The sequence below is a fragment of the Accipiter gentilis genome, chromosome 16 (assembly GCF_929443795.1).
Source record: "Accipiter gentilis chromosome 16, bAccGen1.1, whole genome shotgun sequence".
Classification (NCBI taxonomy): Eukaryota; Metazoa; Chordata; class Aves; order Accipitriformes; family Accipitridae; genus Astur; species Astur gentilis.
Genome location: NC_064895.1, coordinates 858413 through 881019, shown reverse-complemented (window position 1 = coordinate 881019; position 22607 = coordinate 858413). Strand labels below are relative to the sequence as shown.

Sequence of the window (22607 nt, the reverse complement as noted above, 5' to 3'; positions counted from 1 at the left end):
GTTTGCAATAAAGCCGGGCCGCCGGGCCGGCCCAAATTGGATGAAAATTGTCCTTGAACGGCGACAATAAACCAGTAGCTGGGGTGGGGGGGGGGTGGGGGAGGGTGCTGGGGTGGGGGCTGCGAGGCCGGGCTGGGGGTGATGCTGGCTGGGTGCTGCTGCGGTGAAATGCCCGTCGGGATCCCGGCGCGAGGCCAGGGCGGGATGTGCCAGGACCGTGAGGCTGGTGCTGGGAGCGTCGCCCCCGGATGGAGCCCACGGCACCGCAGCACCCACCATGGGGCACCGGGGCCATTCGGGTGCCCCCTGACAGCTTTCATGGGGTGGCAGAAGCAGCCGAGTGGGCAGAGCATTGCCTGCACCGGCGGGGGACCACCACCACGTTTCCCCCCCCCCCCCCAGTGTGGGCTCCAACCCTGGCCAGCTCACCCCCGGCACCGGGTCTCCAATGTGCCCCCCAGTCCTCACCCCTCTGCCCCAGCACCCTCAGACCTCCCCTCCTGTCCCCCCCACCCCGGCTCATTAGCCTCTGCTGTTAATTGGTGAGGAGGCAACTGGGAGGTTGCTGGTAGGGGCTGGGGGGCCTGGGGGGCTGGAGCCGGCTGCCCCTCAGCAGTGGGGGGCTCAGGACATGGTGAGTGGGGGGGCTCCGGGACGAGGATGGGATGGGACAGGGTGGGATGTCCCACCCAGGGGCAGCCACAATGTGCCAGGGCTGAGCGGTGCTGGGGGGGTCTCATCCATACCCCAAGTTCCCCACATCCCCCCCCCCCCCGGGATGGTGCTGAGCCCCAACCCCGCAGCCGCTCGTGGGGGCTGCCACATGCGGGGCCGGATCCTGCACCGGGGCTCAGCCCCGACATTGCCACCCCCATCCCGCTGCAGGTGCCCCACGGAGGGGGGGCGCAAGGCTGCACCTGGGCCACTGCTGTGATGAGCTGCAGGGTCTCAGCCCTGGGGGGACCACAGCGGTGGCAGCCCTTCACCCATCTCTGGCAAGGGGGGGGGCATCCCTGGGGAAGGGGAGGCCGGGGGATCCCGGAGGGGATTTACGTCCCCTCCCGGCTGTGCCCCCCCCCGTGCTAGCGGGGGCCCGGTTGCGGGGCCGTCCGTCACGGCATGCCGGCGCCTGCCGAGATGGATGGCTGCGGGCCGGCCCGGATTAATTCTCTGGACAAGCGGCATTTATTACGGATGCAGAGGATGTCAGGCGGAGAAATCCATCCCGGCCGGGCGGCAATTAGACGGCTGGCCGGGGCACGGGGGTCCCGCTCGCCCCCCCGCCACCTGCCCGGGCCCCCTGCGCCAGCACCCCGGGTCCCCCCGCCTCACGGGTCCCCCCCAGCCTCGCCGTGGGGTGCCGGGGGTCCCCCCCCTGCGGTGCTGCCCCCCGCACCGGCGGGGCCGGGGGCTCATTGCAGATTCGCCTCATGCCCACCTGAGCCGGGCGCTGACAAATAGACATTTAAATCAGACAATTAGCTGGCCTCCACCGCTGACATTTTTAATGTATTAATGTGCATCAACAGCTAATACATATAAAATTCCCCTAATAACAGCACTTGGGTACCGGGGCCGTGCCGCAGCCGGCGCTGGCAGTGATGTACGAGTCCGGAGGGACTCCGGCCCCGGCGTTTGCATTAATTACCAGCAAACTGACAAGGCAGCGTGACACGCGGGAAGGCGCCGGATGCCTTCAAACAGCCCCGCGGCCCGTTTTTTCCAAGCCCTAGCGTGCGAGAGTGAGTGTGAGCGTGTGTGCGGCGCAGCCGGGCGTGCGGAGGGGTGCGCGGTGCAGCCGCGTGTGCGCGGGCCGGTGGCGCCGCGTTTGTGTGCACACGCGTGTGTCCCGTGTCCCTGCGTGTGGGGACACGCTGGTTGGGCTGCGGTGGGTGGGTGTTGGGGTGGGGGAGTGCTTCGTGTTTCTGCTGGGAGCGGGGGGGTGTGTCGGGGCAGGCGTGTGCGTCGGGACACACGTGTGCATCAGGGCACGCGTGGGGATTGGGATATGCATGTGCATCGGGACATGTGTGTGCATCAGGGCATATGTGCATGAGGACATACATGTGCATCAGGACACATGTGCGCATCAGGGCATGCATGTGCATTGGGATATGCGCGTGCATCAGGGCACATGTGCATGGGGGGACACGTGTGCATCGGGGCATGTGTGTGCATTGGGACACGTGTGCGTCAGGGCACGCGTGTGCATCGCAATATGCATGCGCATTGCAATATGCATGTGCATCGGGACATGCGTGTGCATCAGGGCACATGTGGATGAGGACACACATGTGCATCAGGACATGCGTGTGTCCCCAGAGCTGTGCACAGCCACGCACAGGGACCAGAGGGGACCTGAGAACCCTCCGGCCCCGCTGCCTGCAGGGAGGGGTAAACAGGATGCGGCCCCCGCCATGGTCCCTGCGTGTCCCCGGCCGCAGTCCCCGTGTGCCCGGGCGGTGACAGATGCTTCAATTCGCAGGAAGGCTCCGAAAATCGATGCCTTAAACGCTGGTGGCCGGGGCTGATCAATGCCGCCAATTACACCCGCAAACAGGTGCTCGTGGGGGGCTGGGGAGCCCCCCATGACCCCCCCCCCCCCGGGCTGGGGCACCCCACGATGCCCTAGGGCTTCCCCTGCAGCCCCCCGGCTCCACATGTTGGGGGGGCACCCAGGGAAACTGAGGCTACCGTGGGGGGCTCCAGCCAGCCCACCCCACCCCATCGACCGCCGGCCCCTCTTGCTGAAGGCAGATTTGACATTTTTAAATCTAGATACTTAAAGGAATCGATCCGGATGCGAGACCCCTGCCCCCCCCCGATATCGATCCTGCCCTGAAACGGGGGGGGCACAGCACTGCAGCCCCCCACCAGCCTGGGGGGTCCTGGGGAGGGGGGGTCCGGTGAGGAGTCCCAGCACCCACCCAAGCCAGGGTGCCCCCCCCCTCCGTTCAGGCTGGCGGGGCCGGTTCCCCCCCCTCCGGCATGGGGCTCGGGGGCAGCGGAGCGTGGGCCGGGGTCCACTGGGACCCGCTGTCAGGGAGGCAGCCAGGCGCGGGGTGGGCAGCGCAGGGGGGGCCGCTGTCAGCCTGCACTGACGAGCAGCCGAGCTGGGGGGGGGGGGGCGCACCAGCATCCCCCACACCCCACTGGCATCCTAGGGGGGGTCCCCAGGGACACAGCCATCCTGGACTCTCAGCTCCCCCCCCCCCCCCGAAACAGAGCTTTGCCCCATTGCACCCCTAAAACCCAGGGAGGGGTCCCCATCCAGCCCCAGGGCCGCAGCGAGCGGGGGGCGATGCACCCCCAAAGCCCGTCCGGCCACAGCGCCTGGGGGGGTGCTGAGTTGGGGGGGGTGGCTTGCAGCCCCCCAGGCGCTGCTAACGGGGGGCTGAGCCCCCCGCACAGGGCAGCTGCGGGGCTGTTAATAATGGATGAGACCAAATTGGCGGCCGGCAGCCGGTTAATCCCTGCAAACACGGCGGCGGCGGCGTGGGCTGAGCAAACAGGGGCTGCGGAGAGTCCCGGGGGGGCCCCTGCACCGGGAGGGGGGGGGGGTGTTTTGCATCCGCCATGCAGCGGGTACCCCAATACCAGGCACCATGGCATGCCGGGGCCGGCTGCACCTTGGGAGGGGGTACGGGGTTGGGGGTGCCGGTGTGGGGCACCCCGTCCCCCCCCCAGCTCCGCGCACCGGCGTGGCGATGCCGATGCCGTGCCCTTTGCCCGGTGTCGTGCCGGGGCAAAGTCTGGTGGGGGGAGCGGTGTTGCCGGGATCTCTGCAGGGAGAGGTGGGTCAGGGTGGGCTGCAGCCCCGCCAGCATGGGGTCTGGGGGGCTGAGGGGGTGCACCGGCCCCAGGTGGGCTCACGGGACCATGGGTGGGCTCACAGGGTGCTGGATGGGCTCAGAGGACCCTGGGAGGGCATGCAGGGCCCTAGGTGGGCACAGGAGGTCCTGAGTGGGCACGCAGGGTGCTGGGTGGGCACGCACCAGCCCTGGGTGGGCACATGGCAGCTGAGTGGGCATGCAATAGCTCTGGGTGGGCACGTGGGATCCCGGCTGGGCATGCACCGGCCATGGGTGGGCATGCAGGTCACTGGAGGGGTCTGGCACGGCGGGGGGACAGCACGACCTGGGGTCCCTGACTGCACTGTCCATCCCGCAGGGTGCCGGATGCCGGGGCCGTGCCGATGCCCGCTGGGGCGGTGACCCCCAGGGCAGCCCCACCGAGCCGGTTGCCGCAGCTGGAGGGAGGATGGCCAAGCGGCTGCTGGTGGCTTACGGGCTGTGGGTGCTGGGGGGGCCGCTGGGGCTGCACCACATCTACCTGGGCCGGGACAGCCATGCGCTGCTTTGGATGCTGACGCTGGGCGGCTTCGGCGGAGGATGGCTCTGGGACTTCTGGCACCTCCCCGGCTGGGTGGCCGCCGCCAACAGGACTGGGGTGCCCGGGGACCGCAGCAGGACCGTGCCGGCCCTTAGCCCCCTGCGCCTGGCGGGGCAGGTGATGGTGGGGATATATTTCGGGCTGGTGGCGGCACTGGGGCTGCCCTGGGTGCCGGCGCTGCTGGCGCAGCCCCTGGCTGTGGGGCTGGGGGTGCAGCTGGTCTCTTCGGTGGGTGACCAGACAGCGGAGGCACCCAGCATCCTGGCCGCAGCCTTCCTCGCCTCCCTCCTCTTCCAGGGCCGGGTGCTGGCGGTGCTGCCCACCAGCCTGGCCGCCAGCATCGCCGCTCAGCGGCACCGGCGCTACAAGCCCCGTGGGATGCCGCGGCCCCGGCTGGCCGCCCGGCTCTACCACCTGGGGCTGGCGTGCCTGGCCTTCACCGCCCCGCTCGCCTGTCGCGGGGTCTTCGGCGCCGTCGGGGTGCTGGGCACCCTCTCGGCCCTGCTCCGTGCCGCCACTGAGCTCCTGCTCCTGCCCCTCCGTGCCAGCTGGCTCCTGGCAGAGGTCCTGGGCTTCGCTGGCGGCTCTCCGGCGCGGGAGCACGGCTCCAGCTTCGAACCGAGCAGCTGGAGCGAGCGGCAGCAGCGGGCGTATGAGGTGCAGGATGCGGCGCTGGGTACCCGGGCTGGAGGGGGGATGCCGTGGTGGGATGTTGTGGTGGGAGGATCCACGGGATTTGGCTGTTCTCATGCTGTGGAGGGGGAAAACACCCTTTTTGGGGTCCCTTCCAGCTGCTGAAGGCACATGCAGCCCCATGCATGGCCCTGGGGGGGGGCCAGCAGGGTCCCCACAGCCCACCCCAGCGCATCCCTCTCATCCCTAGGTCCTGGGCCTCCCGGCCGGCTCCTCCGCCGAAGACGTGCACCGGAGCTACCGGGAGCTGGTAAAGGTTTGGCACCCGGACCACAACCGGGACCGGGCCGAAGAGGCCGAGAGACGCTTCATCGAGCTGCAGGAGGCCTACGAGGAGCTGGCGGGGCCCAGGAGAGCGGTGGCGGGGTGACACCACCAGCAGCCCCCGCCATGCCGGGGGACCGAGAACCGGGGGTGGGTGGGGGGTGGGTTTGTAAACACGGAGGTTTCCCTCTCACTGCTTCTGCTTCGTTCCTTCGCTCGATCCTTGCAGCGCGTGGTGGCAGGGACCGCAAAGCAGAGCAAGGCGTGCGCGGGGTCGGTGATAAACCGTCGCCCAGGGATGGCTGCGGAGCAATGGAGGGGGGCTTGGGCGAAGAACTGTTGCATGGGGGCTTGGGTGAAGAACCGTTGCACATCGGTTTGTGCAAACCGAGATCTGCGTGGACCATTGGACGAAGAACCCGCCAGCCATTCCACGGGTGGCAGCCCCGGTGCCCCCCCCGGGGGTGAAGCGGGGCGGCTGGCGGCTAGGGCGGAGCGGGGACGCGAACCCGCGGACCCCTGAGCTCAGCCACCCTCCCCCCCCCCCCGCCCCCGTCGCTCCTCATCTTCGGCTTTTCCCGGAGGGCACTCGGCTGTTTCCGCTGCAGGGCGGTGGCTCTCGGCAGTTTCCGTCCACGTTCGGCACCCGCCGCCCCGCCCCGTTCCGCCCATCGTGGGGGCGGGGAGGAGGGGGGCTTCGGCATTGCCGGATCCAATTGGCTCTCGGCGCAGAGTGGTCACGCCCTTCTCGCGCGCCGGAGGCGGGAGAGGGCGGGGCCTTCGCAGTCGAGTCGGCTGGGCCGCTTCGCCATTGGCTGGCGGAATGCCTCCCTCCTCTCCCCGCGCCGCGTCCCCGCGCGCTCAGGCGCTCCGCTCTGCCCTCTCATTGGCCAGAAGCGCTCGGCCCTGCCCCCGCGTCGCACCTGAATGGCTGGAAGAGAAGGAGGGCGGGCCGAACCGGGCCTTCCCCGCCCTTTCACTGGCGGAGCCCTCCAGGAGGGCGGGCGCGCTGCGGTGTTCCCGCACCACCATTGGCTACCGAGCGGTGAACGCGTCCCGATTGGATGACGCGGCCCTGAGGGCTCCTGCCGGGCCGCGGCCCCCCGCCCCCCTCCCCGGTGCATCGCGGAGGCCTGAGGTGAGGGGGGGGGCACGGCGGCGGCGGGCCCCCACCGTCCACGGCCGGTGAGTGCGGGGCGCCCGTGGGCCGCGGGAACCGGGGGAGCGAGGGGAGGGGAGGGGGCGGGGGGAAGGGTGGTCGGCGGGGGAGGGCGCAGCCGGGGGCCGGGCCGGGGGGTCGGGAGGGGCCTCGTGTAGGGAAGGGGGGGGGGGGAGCTGAGGGGCCTTGTGAGGGGTAGGGGGGGTCGGGAGGGGTTCTGTGTGGGGAAGGGGGGGGGGGTGAGGGGCCTTGTGAGGGGAAGGGAGGGCCGGAGGGGCCTTGTGAGGGGTACGGGGGGGGCTCTGTGGGGGAGGGAACAGCCTGGAGGGTGGGCTGTGAGGGGGGACATGGGGGAGGAAGGGGGTGCCCTGTGCAGGGGAGGGTGGTTTGGGAGGGGAGGGTGGCAGTGATGGGGTGAGGGGGGACTGGGAGAAGGCCTGGGTAGCAGAGGAGTATGGGGAGGAGTGCCCCCCCCCCCCCCCCCAGCGGTGGGGAGAGGGCAGCCAGTGCAGGCCGGCCGGGGAGTGGGCCCATGGGGGGTGGGGGTGGGGGCAGTGGGGGACCGAGGGGAGGCTGCAGAAGGGGGTTTGCGGGTTGGACTGGGTAGAGCAGTGGGGTTTTCATGGGGTCAAGGGGGCGGGGGGGCAGCTAGTGGCTGGCTGCATGGGGGGAGCGGAGGGTCTGGAGTGTTAATACATTATTTATGCTGCAGCCGGTACACGTACACAGCCCAGCTGGCCCATTGCTTCCACCCGCTGTCCTCCATCCCTGCCTCTGCCGTGCCTCTCCTCCTGTACCAACCCGGCTCATAAATCCCAGGGGCAGGAATCCTTTCCTGGTGTGCTTGGAGATCTTGCTCTGTGTGTGTGGCCTTTAGTTCTTACCGTAACACAAATAATTAACTAATGAGGGTGGTGAAAAGCAGGCTGTGTTGCAAAGAGGGCAATGTTATTTTTCCCCATACCTCCACAGGGCTGTGGTCTTTAGCACACCTAAAGCTTGACTCCCCTCCACCCCCCCTTATTCACTCAGGTTTTTCTCCACCAGAAAGCAAGCCAGCAGTAAGTTAGAAGGTGGCTTCCAGTGCCTGGTCCCCACTCTTTCCCCCCGTGGGTGCTCATCGGTACTGTTCTTGTTTTGTACTCGATGATCAGCTTCCTGAGGGAGCAGAAAGAGGCGTTAATTTATCCGCAGAGGGAGCTGTTGCAGAGAAGTTGTGAAGCCTCCTTCCCCACAGAGACAAGCCCTACACCGTGGTTCCATAGGAAGGAAGGCGACGAATAGGATTTTGTTCAGTTTGGAGAGGGGAGAAAATCCTGAGAGGGATATGGGATTTCTTTCTGAGGGTGCCTTAATGGTTCCCCTGGTGTAATCGTCCTCCCTGGGTATAATGATCCTCTGTGGAGGGGAGAAGGTCAGATCAATTCTCTTGCAAAGCAGCTTGCCATCATCGGGCCATCAGAGGAGCTTGAGATGCCAAAACAGAAACAAAAGCTTCTGAGTGGAGCCTTTGTTAGTTGAGGGGAGGTAAACTTGGAACAACCTACAGAAAATTCCCTGCTGACTACCTGTGGGATCTGCTTCAGTGTCCCACCAGAGCCTGGCAGCTCTTTTCATGATTTTGAGCTTTTTATGATGACTACTTTTCACTAACTTTGTGCTGCGTTTCCTGCTGGATGCTTCCATTGGAAAGCTCTGGCCGCCATGTCTGTCTTTGGAAGTATTGTAGATCTTGAGGACGTTTGCCTTGAAAGTTACGGGTAGAGGGTGTGGAGTGTTTTGCCGTACTGTTTGGCTCTGGGACTTCATGCTTTCTAAACAGGACTTGCTCACACAAGCTGGGGGTGCCCCATTATGCAGTCTAGATGGAGAATAGGCCTGAATCCAGGAGATTTTGGGAACTGAAGGAGGTCTGGTAGAGCCAAAAGGGAAGCGGGCATCTGTGTTTAGTGTGAGAGCTCCTTAAGTCCTCATGGCTGTAGCTGGCTTCTGGCTTCCCTTATAAGCTGTCCCGGGCAAGTGTGGGAGCACGGCCTTGCCTGTGCTCAGGTTGAGGAGTAAAGGCAGAATCTCCCCAGAAGTGCCTGCGGTTGGTATTGTCGCTGCCTCCTGAAAGGTGGAGGGGAAGAAGCATGGGTCTGACAGCACTGCAGCTTCTCCTCTCCCTCTGTACCGTGAGCTTGCTAGACCTTCCAATGGTTGGGGAGCATGGGACATCCCTGCTGGGGTCCTGCTGAAGTGTCACTTGGATCCGTATTGCTCTCCCACTGTCATACGGTGTTGCTCTACGCACTCGGTGCTTGGGGCCTCGGTGTTTATTTCTTTTATTGCAATACTCTGTTAATAATGTAGTTCATGTGTGCTGGGCCAGCAAAGCCCGTGTAGCCTGTCTTAACTCTCAGACCCGATCTGCGTGAAAGTTGTGTGCGGCTTCAGCAGCTATTTTGCTGTATATCACATATACGTGGCCATAGTGATGCCTGCTGAGGTTACCATTGTTTTGGGTTTGCCAGACTGAACTCCTCTTGCAGGAATTGTCTAATGGATAAGGGGTTTTTTTTAATTGGAGCTTACTCTTCAAGGGGCATTTAAATATTTTATGATTTTTTCTGAGCTATGCAACCCCTAAGCAGAAGATTCTTGTTGGATTCAGGACAAAGGAGTTCTAAAGGTGACTTGCAATCTAAAGAGGATATATAGGTACTGCATTTTTTAAATATAATAGATCTAGTGATTCAAATATAGGCCTTATTTTTAATGATCTTTTCGAGCTCTCTCTTGGGATATCAGACCTGGAGATTAGCTATAACCAAAGAAAAAGCTGAGGGAGAGGAGAAGGTTTCTAGTAGGACTGCAGTAATCCAGTTCAACCCACTTAAACTGGGGGAGATGAAGGATTTTTTCACCACTTCAAGTGGGGCAATGAAAGGTGTCATCTTCTGCTGTATTTGCCATTATTTTTTCCTTCTTTTCAAAAGCTTCTGATTCTTGGATACTTTGATAAAAAGTAAAATTTAACCTGAAAGACACGTGTTTATCCTCTTAAATATGAAACAATTCTTGGCAAGTCACTGAGACTCTTCCAGATCACAACACTGGCAAATGTGATCTAAAAATAGTAGCAATGCACACAAAATTACACAGGACAAACATACATGTGCGAGTTTCCATTGCAGCTGTTCCCTCCTGGGCCGGCTGGTTAGGAAGGGATACGGAAAGCTTTGACTGGATGGAGAGAGGACCAGAAGACAAAGTGCAAAGAGATTTTTGCCTCAGGAAAGCAAAACTGATGTCCAACTCAAGAGTGTTTCACTTCTGCCGATTTGCTCCGCTTTCATCGCTGTGTAAAGTGTCAGAAATCCCACCAGCAGTTCCCAGTACCTGTTTATCTGGAAAGTGAGTATGGAAAACAGCATCAAACCAGGAATCCTGCACTGAAGCCCCCTCCTGAAGAACACAAAACCCGGTGGTCTGCTCTTTTATCTTGTTTAAGTATTTGTAAGCATGCTGGTTGGGGTGTTGTAACATCAGCAGAATAGATATGGGAGTGTTTTGTCACCTGAAATACTAGTTTTACTTCTTTGTGCTGCAAAACGATACACAATTAGCTTATAAGAGGTAGATGTTTGAGAATAGCTAATGCCCAGTCGTGCTCTGCATAATGCATTTGGTGAAAGAACAATAAATGTGTGGATTTAAACAGAATATAGACAGCTAATTATCCCTGAGGTTAAATGTTCAGTTCATTCCTGAGGAAATACTGAAAAAAAACCCAAAAAACCAAACCCCAAGAGTGATATTAAGAAACTATTTTTTTAAATCCTAAAACGGTTCTTTGTATTGTACAATTTTATGATCTGTCATCCAGTACCATGAAAGGACTTGTCCAGGATAGAAAAAGAAGCTGCTTTGTGCAGGCAGGGATTTGGCTGTGGGAGCTGGCGTAAGACCTTCCCAGACCTGTGCTCGGAGAGACGAGGAGGCCACGCTCCTCCTTCCCCGCGTGCTCTGACCGAGCCATTGTTTGGTGGAGGGAGCTTCTGAAAACTCGATTGTCTCGATTTGAGAGGGAGGAAAAAAAAGGGAAAAAAAACCCCAAACCCAAGTTACAGTCGGGCATGTGCCACGCTTGCTGCTGAACGGTGCGCTTCCTTCTTTTCAGATGCGGGGTAATAAAGCTGTCTGGCTTTGATTAAAGTGTTGGCCTGATGTGTTTCGTGGTCTGTTTCAGGGCAAAAAATGTAGTTCTTCGAACAGAAACGACTGAGGCATCTGTTGAACATGAGGGATGAACAGGCTTATTGTGGTCTGCTGTAACTTAACAGGTATTTGCCAAAAAACCTCCAAGTCTCAGGATTTCAGTGCTGCATAAATTCCCCAGGGATTCAGTGGAGGTCTGGGAATAACCAGGCTGTGCTTGTGCCGTGAGTCGGGGCTGGTGGCACCCAGCAAAGGCAATAGAAATTTGGGGTGTCAGCGTGTTCCTGTGCACAGTGGGCATATTAAACCTGCTCTTCCAAGTTGTGTTCCATGAGAGGTAGAATGAGTTCCTGAATTTCTAGTGTAATTATTGCCTTTTTTTTTTCTTTTTTCTCAGACATGCTGTAAAATTGAGTTAATTCTCTTCTTGCCTGAGTGCGTTACAGAGGGGGGTGTCTAGTGCTGTAGGTAAACACCCAGGTCCTCTGAGGTGCTGGAGTCTTGGAAAATGGATTTTTATTTGAGAATGATTATAAATTACAAACAGGACAATTTATTCTACCAAAATGCTGTTGTGTGTACTCACAGAGACGACTCTTACATGCTTGATCAACAAGATTAAAATAGCTTGGTAAGGGACTACTTAACTCAAAAGCCAATTAGCCAGATGCTACTGTACAGTGTGAATTATGCTCCAGCCGGGCGTGAGGTGGCAGCTGGGGACAGCCCACCGTGCCGCCTGCCCGAGATCCCAAAACAACCGTGGTAAAAACCCTCCCAAGAAGCAGATTTATTTATTCTTCAGAACTCCAGATTTCGCAGCAAAAGCATCTTCCATAGACTAATAAAAAAATCCAGACGAATTTCTCACTGTTTATCTTCTTTTCCTTCAAATAGGGAGCTATTGAGTTCCGAAAGTTTACTGAAATAATCCGTCTAGACGGAGCAAGAATAGCATGGCAAGCTAACACTACGAGTGGGGGATTTAGAAGTCATTTCTTTTTTGACTTGCTGTCTGTAAAATTTCAAATGTTTTCTTTCTTTCTAAATTAGATAGAATATGCTGATATTTGTGCATTTAACAATAATGTGCATTTCCAGTGTGATTTGGAAAAGGTTTTATGTTGTCAGCTGAACGCTGGCAGCTCTGGGAGGAGTTTGGTTGCTCCGTCCATAACAGGAGGGAGTTGGGTTTCTATGGGTTATATTGCTCCCCCGTCAATTCTGTTATAACTGCAATATTTTATTTAAATCCTGCAGGTAGATTTCTTGACATTTTTGTATTGATGCTTTACTGTGTCTATAGACACATAGTGTGCTATATAAGCCTTATATGGCCCTTATCTGAAGGAGCTCGCCCCCTATAATGAGTTTATTTGAGTTTACATTAACTTTTGCTGTTTTACCAGTCTTGAAATTTCCGCTTGGGTTTTAAAAATGCTTGTGTGTTTTACAGCCCTCTCGTCCCAACCTGTTTAAGGTTCCCAGCTAATAGCAGTGTTGAAATTTCCAGCTGATCTGCCGTGAGAGACATGGAGTTAAAGGCAGGTCATGCAGCAGCCTGAACCCCGATTCTGACACGAGCCGGAGCTGCTTTTGACTGTCTGGCTCTAGATTCTTACCTTGGGTATATCGGATGAAATATTAATTGCATCATCAAGGAGTAAAGATTTGCTGTTTTATACTCATCAGATATATCAGTGGGGTTTTGTTTCCAGTCCGTTATTTTATTACTTTTGTGCTTGGAATTTAGCTTGCCAAAAAGTAATTCAGAACCTGCTGTATGTTGTTTGTTTCCCCCACCAAGACTTAATTACTGTTTATTTTTCTCCTTTGAAGTGGGTAAAAGTATATTTCTTGGGTGATAAGGTGTAGTGTTTTTCAGGCTTTTTGAGATTTCCTGACAACTTCTCTACTGGCAACCTTGGTTTTTTACAGCTTGTTTCTCGACTTTGTCTGAATGAATGAAGTGTTCTTGCAGTTATTTTCTTTTCGGGGATGTACGTGCAGAGGCAGTTTTTAAGTGTTCCTTTGTTTCATGAATTAAGTTTGAGACAACTTGAGGGAGTTCACGTAAAGTACTCTCAAGTGTGATGTTACAGGCTTTCTTCAGTACCTGTGTATTTCCATGCTCCCTCCGGATTAAAGCATGCTCGTCTTTATTTAAAAAATTGAATTACAAAGACGACTCTAAAGCAGCTTTGCAGTTTGTTTGTTTCTTGTTTGTTTGTTTGTTTTTAAAACTCTGAGCAATATATACCGAAGGCATCTAACTGGTATCATAGGTCAGTGCGTGAGTACTTTCCTTCTCCGCAACCCCAATGTTATCTTAAAATCACAGGAGATACCGGAGGTTCCCGGCAGCTGGACGGCTGCGCTGCCTGCAGAGCGTTTCCTGGTCGTGGACACAAAGCACTCAGGCAGGGAAGTGAAACTTGGGTGTAATCGTGCAAACCAAAGCACATCGGCCACGCTAGCACGGCTGGCAGAGCTCAGAGCTCGACCTGCCGGCAGTCTCCAGGCGTCGAGCTCGGGGGCCGCTCACATCCCGATACGGCAGCTTAATCCTTCGCTAAATTCTCTGGCTTCTGTGTTTTTGAGCAGAGTTTCAAATGCCGCAATTTTTATGAGGTGGTATTTAGTGCCTCGAGGCATCAAAACGAATGAAGGCATTTAATTCAGAGAGCTGAAGGCAGCGAGGCAGGAGTTTGTAACCACCTCTCGTTTTGGGACGCTGTTTGCAGGTAAAAAATTCTTTTGCACAGTCTTTTTTTGCGCAGACAGCGAGCGTTGACTCTGTCTCAGGTTTAGATTGCTAGGGTCACTGGTTAGAAATAAGTTTTGAACTCCTGTGTAGCTAATAAAAGAAAATTCTGATGATAGGAAACGTCTATTTTTAAATCAAAATAGGCTCCTTAGGACCCTGTCGATGAACCCTGGGGCACTGTTGCCGGTTCTTGTGTTGCAGGAGCGTTGCTGCATTCCTCAGACTTGTAAACCATATCCCTAAAAATAATCCTGATCATCGGGGTGGAGGGAAGTTGAACTTGTAATTAATTCTGGAGCAAATTAGATGCGTGTTTCTCAATGCTGTCATTTCATTTTCAAGAGCGTATGGGTTTTGCTAAAATGTACAAGGTCTCCTGATGTTTACAAAAATATTTTGCATCTTCAGTTACCTGCGTTTTACATATTGAAATGGCAATTTTTGTGTTTTTCCCTACTCCATTGTGAATACGGCTTTGAGGTTTTGTAATGGGGGCCAGATCCTTCCTTGGGGTTAGGCGGGTTTGCCGTGGCAGAGAGGTCCCTATTGTTTCCTTACCTTGTGTATCCTGTTGTTCTTTGTTTAACCTGTCATCATACTTGATGTGGTGCCTGCCGCCCCTGCTTTCGCTGGCTCCTTAAATCAGGAGTGCTGGAAGCGCAAGGAAAATACATGTATGTAATGCCACACGGAGCTGCCCCTGCACTGCCTCGGTGGGGGAGGCTTGTGTTTCGTACTCTGTTGAAATAAGCAGAGAAAGCACTTAAAATTTGTATGCTTTTGGGTGCTGGCAGAAAAGTGAATTTTGCCTTCCCTGGGATGCTGGTTGCATTAACACGCAAAGGGCTAAGAGTTCATGCTGTCACAAGTGTTGTCACCGAGTGTGGGAACCGTGCTCTCGGTCCACTTTGTCTGATGGCTCTTACGTCCGTAAATGCTGGCATTTGTGTAAATGTTTTTTTTCTGATGGGTTCCAAACCTCCCTGGTTCTACCGCTTGCATGCCTAAGTGACAATGTCTTACAGTAGCTTTGAATTAAGCCTGTTGAAACCGTACCAAGTCTGTAGGGATCTTGTTGCTTTATATTTAATGTTGCTTTTTTTTCTGGCTAGTTGTTTCACCACGCCTTTAAACAAAATAAAAATTTTACTCTTAAAAAGCATGAGCAAGACAGCTCTGACAAGCTGGGAGGCTCGAGGTATGCCTTGGCTAGTACAGTAGCAATTTTCTTATTTCCTTTCTTTTTTTTTTTTCTTCTTTCTTTTTCAGAACCTGAAAAGACCAATACCAACTGCTGCAGTCAGGCTTCGTGACAAGAAGTTGCTTTTCAGAGGAAGGAGCTGTAGTGCTCTGCTGGCCTGTCAGCAGATTTCTGACAACTCCAGACCCTGTTTGCCCTCGCAGCTGGGATTTTGCCATCCCAAACTAGATATCTGCCGTTTCCCGCATTGATACAAGGTGGTGTGTGAATTGCAACTGCCAGCTACGTCGCTCAAGGGCAAGGACTCTATTTTTTTCCCCCTCCTGTATAGCTGGACATTAGAGCAAACACGCTGAGATGTCTAAAAAGCAAAATACAAAAGGTAAGATGCATGTGAATGTGATACAATCAAATGCCAATAAACAGCACCATTGATTCCAAAGTTATCAATTAGGAAAGGGGTTAATTGCTTTTGCTGTACTCCCTTTCAAGGCTGCTAGTGTCACTTGACAGCTTATTGTCACTATCTTAGTGACATCATATAACCTGTTGGGTTTTGTGACATTTTTAGTAACATTTCAATTGTCCAGCTGGACAGTTCTGATTTCACGAGTTCCTGTATAATGTTAATATTGCATCACTTTCACAGTCAGACAACAGGAGAAAAAAAATTTTGTTTAGTAGTTGGAGAGTTGTGGAGCCAAACTTTTTTATTTTGCTGGGGTCCCCAATTGGTGCACGACCTCCCCTCGCTGGGTATTGCCAGGATGAATTTGAGTGCTGTCTGGGTCCCCCATGGGATTAACTCTACCAAAACTTAGTCTTGTTCCCAGGCAGCCCTTCTCTACCCTCTCAGAGTGCCCCGTGGACGCTGCGGTTTCAGGGCAGGCTTCTGTTGTGGACTTGCTTGACCTGTCTGTGGCAACTGCTTGCCAGGAATCCAGCTGAGAAACAAGCCATCGAGTCTAGGTGGGATAGCTCAGCTCAGGTCCTCGTCTCCTGGGGATGCGATTCAAATGAGACCTATTTAAATCTTTTTCCTTCAAGATGGGTACAGAACGGGAACGAGCAAGTTTGCGAGAAGCTTTTTCGCTTGCTTTTGTCTTCAGATACACAGGTTTTCCTTTCTCTGCCATCGCATGTTAAGTGGCAAAGCTGTTCTGGCGTCAAGCAGCTTATTTCAGGGAGGGATCTTATTTGTCGCGTGTGAAACATTAATTCCAAAGTGTGTGTGGTGGGGGGAGAAGGGGGGTTGAGGGTTATGGTTCTCTTTTTATTTGAGCTGACTACTAATTAATAATTTAAGGCGAATGGGTTTGACAATTCATGTCCTCTACCTCAAGAGAAGAGCTTTTGTTCTCTGTAGATTTTTTTTTTCTAGCAGCTTTGGCATAGAAACAGTGTCTACCTGAGGAGCCCAGCCGTCCTTTGACAGCTAGATCCATACATGATTCAAAGCAATTAGTAACAGTTATGGAAATTATTGTATAGGATAGTTCTGAGTGATTTTTAAAATGCTGTATTTGTATCTGTGCTCTTGGAAGCCTCAGTACAAGTCATTAAGAAATTGACTTCTCTCTGATGCTGGAAACGGAGCCCAGCATTCGTTGCTGCTGAGTACATGTGGAGAGAAAAGCACACCTTGAAACAGCAGAAGAGAATTAATGGGTCTAGGTAGGGGAACAGCAAGAGAAATCTGTAGGAGACAACTGGGGGAAAATATGGGAAGCTGTTACTCTGAGGGAATTCGGGGCTTTGGCAAATCCCCAGCCGAACGAGAAAGCCGACACAATTGCTGCTCTCGGTGTGGTTCGGCAGAGTGTGTCGTAGAGACAACCCGCTGGGAAGTGCTGGCATGTATTGGGTTCCTAAAGAAAAGTAAAGGGATCTTAGACATAAATATTTGACACCGAGCAGGAATGCAGAGTAGGCTTTAATTCGCTCTGCCACCAGGGATATAAAATACGCCCTGCTTTGTTAAGCAGGCTCATCTCCAGTCCGCGTTGCAATGTGGACATAAGGGAAGGTGAGAGTTAAAGCTGCAGACTCTTCTGGCTGTGCCCTGTCCTGTTTGGACTGTGATTGAATTTTCAATTACTACTTTTCTGCTGCTCTAGAATGTTAATGTAGTCAACGAATATTTTCCACTCCTCTGTAAAGGAATGTACCTTGGCCAGGTGAGGAATGTCTTTTCAGTTTCTCTTCCTTTCTTTCTGAAAGCAAAACAAAACCCCTTTGCATTGTAACAAAGGGCTGGTAAGAAGTGTTGAGAGATAGGGAATGAGACAGACCTATTTTTAATAATGCAGCAGTTTTGAAACCGAATCAGAAGCCCACCTGTTTCTTCTTCTTAGAAGTGCCACAGAACAGAGTGAACATCTGAGCTATTCAGAAGGGTATTTTTAAGTCTTGTGAAAATGTATATGCAAAGTTTGGGCACAGAATCATGTTCTACTCCTGAATATGACTGGCTGTAAATAACTCTTTACTCAAAAGATCTATGCTGAGGAGAAAGCAGTTCAATCTGTAAACCAGTCATGTAATTATCCCCATTCAAAATCCAAATGCGTGCATCCACATGTAGGTCCAAGTCTGGGTTATACTGGGTGGCTGATTTCACCTTTAGTGTATTCTATAAGGGAGAATTTAGAAATTCCAAGGAAAGATCGTCTCAGTGATGCCAGATCTCTAAATAAATACTTCCCCAGAGTCTAGTAGGTTTGTTGGTTTGCTGCTGTCTGAAGTGGTCTTGGATTCTTAGTGCTTCATTTTTTCCCCCAACACGAAGCATGTGCACTCCCTCTCATCCCCCCTTCTGACTCGATTAATTGATTTGAGTGAAAGCAGCCACCAGGCTTAGGAATGACTGGTGACCCCAGGATACAAAGCAATCACATAAATCTTGTTTCCATCGGACGTCAGCCACGGTTTTAGGCATGCCAGGTTCCTGAATAAAACAGCACTCGGGTTCCTACTCATCTGGATACATCAAGGAGCCATTTCAATTGATGGAAAACTGCCCTATGTGAATTTGGCAAAGGCGAAAGGTCTTTGGTATCAGTCACTGGGAAGGGAGGGCTTCAGCTGGAGCGGTGTTAAGCAGCAGGGAGCCTGCACACCAGAGCCTTTACAAAAAAACCCAAATGTGGGAGAAATTTAATTTTAAGCTCATACTTTGTTTAACAACGCATCAGTCCAGCAGAAGATACTGCTCTGCAGAAACCAAGCTTTGCTGATTGGGGTGGTTGCAAACTATTTGCTCGGTCTGTGTCCGGACGACTTCTGGTAGAATCGTCAAACCAGCAGATTGCAGAGTTAATCTGCAAGGCAGCACTTGCTGTGAGTTATGTTGAAAATGCACAAAGGCGAATATTGAGCATGTGTTCTATAACCTGATAAATCGGATCCTGGCTTGTGAGTGAGCTCGGGTATGGTATGAGGATGATGCAGGTGATGTCAGGAATTCATGGGAACTTCAGCTGCATCACTCTGCTGAGTGTGATGCTCTGGAAGTGCGCAGGTTTAATTTAATTTTTCATTTTTTTTATGTGTAGATGGAAATTAGATGGGAGGGGGAAGACGGCATCCTGCAGTTTGAATTACCTTAATGGCTCTGTTTGGCTTCGCTGCCTTAGCTCCACTGAAGGCTGATTGCCTTGCTTCACTGCTTGTGTGTCCAAAGCAGAAGGCAGAGCGCAGGTTAAAACTGCAGCTGTGACAGTGGCCGGGAAATGGCAGTGTGCCTGCATCAGCTAGAACAGGTCGGTGACACCGCGGGGGCAATTAGACCTGCACTCGAAGTGCTTCCCTTGCCCCTGGAAGCAGGATGGGTGCTTAGGAGAGCTGTGTCCCTGCCTTTGTGGCAAAAATGCCCACTTTTTGTGTCGGGCAGAAATACCCAGTTTTAGCAGCATAACTTTAGGCATATTTAGTTGATTTGCAAGAAGTTAATTTTTATTTCATATTTAATTTCTTTTTTTCCCCACTCTTCCAAGCCCTTAAATGAATATGGCCTTATATTGGGAAGGTAGCCTGCATTAATACAAGGGCTAACTCTTCTGCTGCCATCCAGCAGCCATCCAGCTTCTGCTGGAGACCAGCTGTCCGGAAGGTTTAATTTGCTCACCTCAGAATTAATTCTTCAAATTTTGAGTCCATCTCTTACCTGCGTAGCCAGGTTTTTTTTCGTAATAACACCCTGGTGAACCGATCACTTTCCCATATCAAGTTTGGACCGAGAAGGCTGTGTTGCATGCTTGGCCCCTTGAAATCTGTTTGAGAAAATAAGCAAGAAAGTGGTATTTCTTGTTCAGACAAGACTCTGAAGTGCAGCTGTCACCTCCATGGGCTGGCTGTGCGCTGCAGGAATATCGCAGGGCTGTCCTTGGGGCATTAAAATAGTTTCCACAACAGCTGATTGAGGTACCAAGCCCCGACTTTGAATGCGCCCAGGCAGCAAGCAGGGACAGAAACTGAGCGAGTACAGCTTAGTAACCCAACAGACCCGCTCAAATATCTTAATGTATTTTGGGGAAGGGAGGGTTTAGGGTGGTCTGTGATAGTGATGTTCTTCCCCTTGGATCATGGAGAAAGTTAGTTTTTCAATGTAGTTTTTTTTCTGGTATCAGTGAAATGTTGTCTCAACAGCAGCAAACCCAGTAATATTGATTCTAGCCCCAGTTTAGTCCTCACTTCTCTCTAATTCGTGAGGAGAGAGCTTAGCATTGGTACCTCTGTTGCCTGTTAGCAAGAACTGTTCTTACAAGGAAAAAATAGCAGTATGTGTTGATGTAATTTGTAAGGAAAAGCACAACATGTGAGAGATGTGAAATGCAGCCTGTGGTGGTCTGTTTGCTTCAAGAGCAATGCCTGATGCTCTGGGAGCCGTGAAATCACAGAAAGCTCCCACAGATGTAATCTCTTATGTAGCACTTTTTTTGAAAATCCTGATTTTTATCCCCCCCTCCCATTTGTGGATACTTTGGTGCGATGGTATGACTGCAAGCATAGACTGATAGAATAATGACATTTTGGCTTCTTTACTCTGTCCTGGGAAGATGCATTAATTCCTGTCCAGTCACCTCTGCAGTCCTGGGCACAGACGTCTCCCGATTCTCGCAACACAGTGACTGCTGAAGATGCTTGTAATTTGAGCAAATTGGAGATGCTCTGAGCAAGCAGTGAGGTGCCATTTCTTTAAGAGCTTTTTATTTCACATTAGCTGAGGTCTCCCGCACTATCCCTGGGAGAGTCAGCATGGTTACCGTTGACCTGAAAAGCCACAGAGTCTATAAATGTTTCACGGTTTAACTGAATCTTAATTGCATAGCATTTTAAGTGTATATGCTGTCCAGTTCCCCAAAGCCATCTGCCTGTGAGTGTCCTGGCTGGGGCAGGAGGTGAACCTAGCGTTTGGAGTGGGATTATTTTTTTAATTAGTTTCGTACACTATTTTACTGTGCAGACTTTCCATGAGCTGGCATGTGGGTGCAGTGGGGATGAGGTGCTGGATGGATTCAGAGGAGCTAAATGCATAAATGTGATTGTGCTATACACTTTCATAAAGTGTCCTCTGTGTGACGCTGGTTGGGACAAAGTCTGCGTAGCTGTCAGGCTGGTGCTTTTCTGTGTCTTCTTATGAAATGACTGCCTGCTGTGGCTCAAAAGTGAGCCAGGACTGGGGTTGGCTTGGAGCTTGAGGGGGAAATAGTGGCCCCTGTTTTGACTTCCTCAAGGTGTCAGGTGTGAAGCTGTTTTATCTCGTGTCCCAGGGCATTTGTTAGGTCTGTAGGTCTAATTCTTGTACGTGGTTCATACAGAAAGGACTAATTAGCGGAGTTACAGGAGGAGCAAACTGATGTTTGGTAGGGTGGATTCTTCCTGGCATCGTTGGTGTTTCTATTTAAGAGATCCTGTGTTGATTAGTCCAATAAATAGCACTGAAACACAAAAGTAAATGATTTGGGATGAATAATTTCTTACCACCTCATTTTTCTGGAGGATGCAGTTATGAACAGAGAAGCAATTAAGGCTGTTGGCATCATCTCTGGGGTTTATCACATCAAATCAACAGGGTGGCACTGCATTGTGTATGTTTTAATGCAGCTGAGATCAGCCCAAGTGTCTGACTGACTTGTCATGTCAGACATGACATGCATAGTCCGAGCCCTGGCTTTGGGAAGGAGCTTTTCTTTCCCACAAGGTTGTTAATTCAAAAATCTTGAAGTCACTGGTGGCTGTTGGACTTCGGTCCACGCGGGCATGAACGTTTTAAATTCTATCCCTTCTTGCAGACACCCGCTGTCACAAGAGACCCAAGTGCCAGCAGCCCTTTTTATGATGCTTGGGAGTGCTCAAGGGCAATATCAAATGTATATGGTGTAGTGTCTGTTGCATAATTTTTGCATGATAAACATTTTAACACCAGGAGGACTTGGGCCATAGTGAAGCGACTGGAAGCTGGAGAAGCATCTCGGAGCAAGGTGCTGACAAGCTCAGTCCCCTGTAGGACCAAGCACAAATGGAGATGTGGGAAAGGGATGGGATTGAGTAGCTGAAAATGTGCTGCATGGGGGAGCTGAACTTCATCTTCCCTGGCACCTGGGTCCTTGGTGGCTGCTCTGCAATGAAGATTTTGAAAAAAGATTGCTAATTCGCACTCAGTGATGGGAGTCTGAAAGCCATTTACAAGATTAAGGACTAGAAAGTTGGTAACTCGAACTTCTGTGAGCTTGGGAAACTTGAGAAAATCTTGCTCATGGGGCTGAAACGGGTAAGGATGGCGCGAGGAAGAATTTAACCGTTCATCTGTAGCCTTAATAAGAGGCTGACCTTTCCATCATGTTCACAATTCTGTCACTGTATTTGGACGCATCTCAGTTTAAATGCTACATCAATGTCTGGGAACCGCGGAAGTCAATGGTGTGTCTCAAAATCGCGTACGAGTTATTTAGAGGAGGTGAGGGAAAGAACATGAATCAGCAGCTTGGAATATCAGCTGAGATAAAGCAGAAAGGGCAGTGACCAAGCGAGCGTCCCCGCAGAGCACCCTGGCCTGCTGGAAGTGTCCCTTCCCCCAGGCGGTCCCCAAAGCCACCGGGCAGCAGCAACTGTAGAAACCCACCTGAGAAGCTTTGCAGAAGAACCAGTGGTCTTGTGCTTCCCTGGCTCTGTGCAGGGCTCGAGGCATCAAAGCACATGCAAGCAAATGCCCTCCTAGGAAATCTGCCTGAGGCTTTGTGCCTGCGTGTGAACTCTCTGGAGAGGGGTTAGCGATGCAGAACAGGAGTCCTTAAAATCTCTGGGGTCCTGCCATCGGCCCCTGCCCAGGGACATGTGTTCTTCCTGAGATGAAATGTGGCTAAAATGCTGGTTTGAAGTATGTTCTCTCATAGCTGTTCATAGATGTGTTTTACTATATCCCTTTTCTTTAGCAAACCTGAAATTTAGCCTGCTCAGACCTCTGGCAGGAAAATCGAGTGCGAATTTGTGATACCAGGCACTCGTAAGGATCTCTCGGTGAAACGGTAGGGCCTGCAGATTTATGTGACCTTTGCTCGCTGGCAGGGAACAAACCTGTTGGTGATGGCTGTCTCAATTATGGGTCTCTTTTGGAACATATAACCATTACCTTGGAGATCATAGCTGGCAGGGAACACAAGCTGCTGGATCTTCAAACCCATTTATCAGTCTGCTTGCCATTTGTATCTCCAGGTGGAGGAAATTGTTAACCACGCTGCTCAAAGGCTCTAGTGCTTTTGTTAACTCTTTATTGCTGGGCTCGGGAAAAGATTAATACAGAAATGGAGAAACGGTACTAATCTGGTCTGCTTCAGCAGTCTTCTGTTTCACGCCAGCCCTGTTGGGGCTTGTGGTTTTTGGCTTGCGGTTTTGATCCATGGTTGGTTGGTTTAAACTGACCCAGAGCTGAG

General features: G+C 52.8%; 2 protein-coding genes across 6 annotated transcripts in view; both read left to right on the top strand.

Moving 5' to 3' along the window:
- Window positions 1–4260: 4260 nt before the first annotated feature.
- DNAJC22 (DnaJ heat shock protein family (Hsp40) member C22) lies at window positions 4261–5455 on the top strand. Its single transcript, XM_049818881.1, has 2 exons — window positions 4261–5049; window positions 5276–5455. Exons 1-2 carry the CDS (start codon window positions 4261–4263, stop codon window positions 5453–5455), a joined length of 969 nt encoding a protein of 322 aa, XP_049674838.1.
- Window positions 5456–6410: 955 nt separating this feature from the next.
- SPATS2 (spermatogenesis associated serine rich 2) overlaps window positions 6411–22607 on the top strand; it is a 31125-nt gene continuing 14928 nt past the window's right edge. For 2 of the 5 annotated variants that reach the window (XM_049818858.1, XM_049818854.1), the window contains exons 1-2: window positions 6411–6534; window positions 14745–15058. In XM_049818858.1, the coding sequence (XP_049674815.1) occupies window positions 15034–15058 (25 nt within the window). In that variant the 5' untranslated portion in view covers window positions 6411–6534; window positions 14745–15033. Of the gene's footprint in view, window positions 6535–7351; window positions 7371–10739; window positions 10834–13206; window positions 13453–14744; window positions 15059–22607 lie in introns of those variants that run through there. The other 3 variants (XM_049818855.1, XM_049818856.1, XM_049818857.1) reach the window with 3 other exon arrangements.

Coding starts and splice junctions, on each gene's coding strand:
- DNAJC22 (XM_049818881.1), top strand. CDS start 4,261: ATGGCCAAGCGGCTGCTGGTGGCTTACGGGCTGTGGGTGCTGGGGGGG. Junction 5,050..5,275: donor GGCAGCAGCGGGCGTATGAG/GTGCAGGATGCG, acceptor TCTCATCCCTAG/GTCCTGGGCCTCCCGGCCGG.